The sequence below is a fragment of the Priapulus caudatus genome, unplaced genomic scaffold, assembly GCF_000485595.1.
Source record: "Priapulus caudatus unplaced genomic scaffold, Priapulus_caudatus-5.0.1 Scaffold43, whole genome shotgun sequence".
Taxonomy (NCBI): Eukaryota; Metazoa; Priapulida; class Priapulimorpha; order Priapulimorphida; family Priapulidae; genus Priapulus; species Priapulus caudatus.
Genome location: NW_014577104.1, coordinates 170,218 through 172,688, shown reverse-complemented (window position 1 = coordinate 172,688; position 2,471 = coordinate 170,218). Strand labels below are relative to the sequence as shown.

General features: G+C 42.5%; 1 protein-coding gene across 1 annotated transcript in view; it reads left to right on the top strand.

The window, feature by feature from the left end:
• The first annotated feature begins 615 nt into the window (after window positions 1–615).
• The window catches only part of LOC106820693 (LDLR chaperone MESD-like), a 6,248-nt gene continuing 4,392 nt past the window's right edge, over window positions 616–2,471 (top strand). Inside the window, exons 1-2 of the mRNA XM_014825200.1 lie at window positions 616–1,015; window positions 1,421–1,577. Of these exons, the coding sequence (XP_014680686.1) occupies window positions 869–1,015; window positions 1,421–1,577 (304 nt within the window). The 5' untranslated portion in view covers window positions 616–868. The remainder of the gene's footprint in view (window positions 1,016–1,420; window positions 1,578–2,471) is intronic.

Genomic DNA, 2,471 nt, shown 5'->3' with positions numbered 1-2,471 from the left:
AAGCCACATGCGAGCTCCCAGCTGAAACAGCATCAGAACACATTACTCTCTATAAGTATAACGCCCCATGACGTACATATTAGCATCGCAAATCATCTGGTTACATCGAAGTAGTGGGTAATAGGTGTAATATAGATTAGCTACGGTGTGGAAGTATTTCATACAACAACGCGATGCTATTTCTGTTTTGTAATGATTTTTCCATTTATCAAAAGATTTCCAGTGTAACAAAACTACGGTACCTAAATTGCAAACAGCAGAAAGATGCGATATGATATGACTACTAGTCACTTTAATTTAATTTAATTTAATTTTATTTTAGGGTTAGGGTTAGGGTTAGGGTTTTTTTTTTAAAGTGCCTAGTAGTCATATCCTAAGTGCCTAGTAGTCATATCATATCGCATCTAACTGCCGGGTGCACCTAAATTTGCCTAACTTGACATTGTACTGCCATCTATCGGGAGATAGAACGTGAAAGTGAGCAGAGTGATCATTACGTGGCGCTCTACCATTGGCGTCGTATGTGCAGTCTAGAAATGTAATAACAAACGTTATGAGCGTATGTTACCAACAATATGGCTAGTATATATTTATTCTCTTAGGAGAAGTTGACATTACTTAGGCACTATTCTCTACCTAAGTACCTTGAGGCTTGAGTAAAACGCCGGCACGTATTTAGTTCACCCACCCTGTCTTCAGGCGGCGCCACCATTTACTTTGACAACGGCACATTTTGGGGCAGCGACGCGAAGGAGCGAGTCGTGTTTGGAGACAGTTTCACTGTATTTGCGCATTGTGGTTGTACATTCACATCTAGACAGACCACCAGTGTTATATTCCGAGTGACAACGAACCACAGACTTGTAGAATGTCTGTCTGTGCAAAGCTTGCGTTCTTATGCTTTAGTTGTATTTTGTTTAACGCGATTTTAACCAATTCAGAAAAGAGCTGGAAAGATAAAGATGTTCGCGATTACTCGGACGCCGATGTGGAACGTTTGTTAGAGCAGTGGGAGGTAGGAGTTCAGTGGTTTTATTGGGACCCATGTTCTCTATCCTTGAACCGGAGTTCACAGTAATTGGCACTGATTCTTGATAATACCTTGGTCTTTCACTTCATATATGTTAATAATCTTGGTCGTTTCCCAAGAATTAATCTTTGATTCGCTTTTACTGGCATCAATCAAGAATCTTTGATGCATGTGCTTTATTTGGTAGTAATATCTCATAATCAAGGCCAGCTCTACTCATGATGTAGCCCTTCGCTCCGCCACATGAGCACCACTAATTGAAAGCTTCCTCAGTGGAAGATGTGATCAGGGAAAAAATCTCTGGATTGACCAACACTGGGCACAGGGCCACTGCGAGGTGCAGGGACTGTGAGGTATGATAAGCGTTAGTTTGGACATGGTTTGTTGCAGGATAACGATGAGGACGAACTAGAACCGGATGAACTACCCGAATGGAAGCGACCGGAGCCAGCTGTTGATCTAACAAGCATCGATCCGAGCGATCCTGAAGGTCTAATGAAGCTGACGAAGAAAGGCAAAACTCTAATGATGTTCGTCTCTGTCTCAGGTAAGCGTAGGTTTGTAAGCATATAACCATTACTAGTTTTTGGCTTGGTTGTCGTGATGCATTTACAAGTGCATTGGTCTCCAATTGGTCAGGCCTCGATTGAATAGGTGGGACGCTTCAGCGACATGTGTTTAAAAAGTAATCTTTATTTACGTTATTATGTGTTCACCGCTTAATCGGGACGTTTGCCGACCTGTCCCGATAAAGCATGGACCAGGCCACCCTCGCCTCTCAGGGTACCGAGTAGGTAGGTAGGTGGAAAATCTGTTTTATTTTGTTTTGACAAGATGTGTGTATGTATATTGTATATTCTGTTTTGTGTATGTGTTTTTGCGGAACAAATTTAATATTTTTTTTTGGCGAATTGAAATAATTTTTGTTTTGCTTTAATCGCCCAATAAAATGTGTCGAGTAGCGGCGTTGTGGCGAGTCGGTCGGTAAAGGGGAAACAAGCAATATTTTATCTTAGGCCCCACTGTACCTTATTTGGTCTATAGATAAGAGGTATAACCTGCCCAGCCACACAGGGTATTAGCCAGGGATGAGTATTGTGGGAGTGCAGAAAAAATATTTGGGAGTGCAATTTTTAGCTCATCTGACATAGTCAGATGCAGCTTGTAGAATCGCATGATCGTCCGTCCGTCCGTCCGAGCGTCCGTCCGTCCGAGCGTCCGTCCGTCAACAGTTGGGCACAAATCTTAACCGCTCGACGTACGGTCACGATATTCGGGACGTGGGGGGGTATCGTCGAGTTGGGCTGTCGAAGCTGGGGGTCAAAGGTCAAAGGTCAAGGTGTGTCAATGGAGGGGGAATATATTCCCCCTTAACTTAAAGGACAATTGAAGTCAAATTTTCTAACTTCTGTAACGTTTTTATATATAGAAATACATTCAA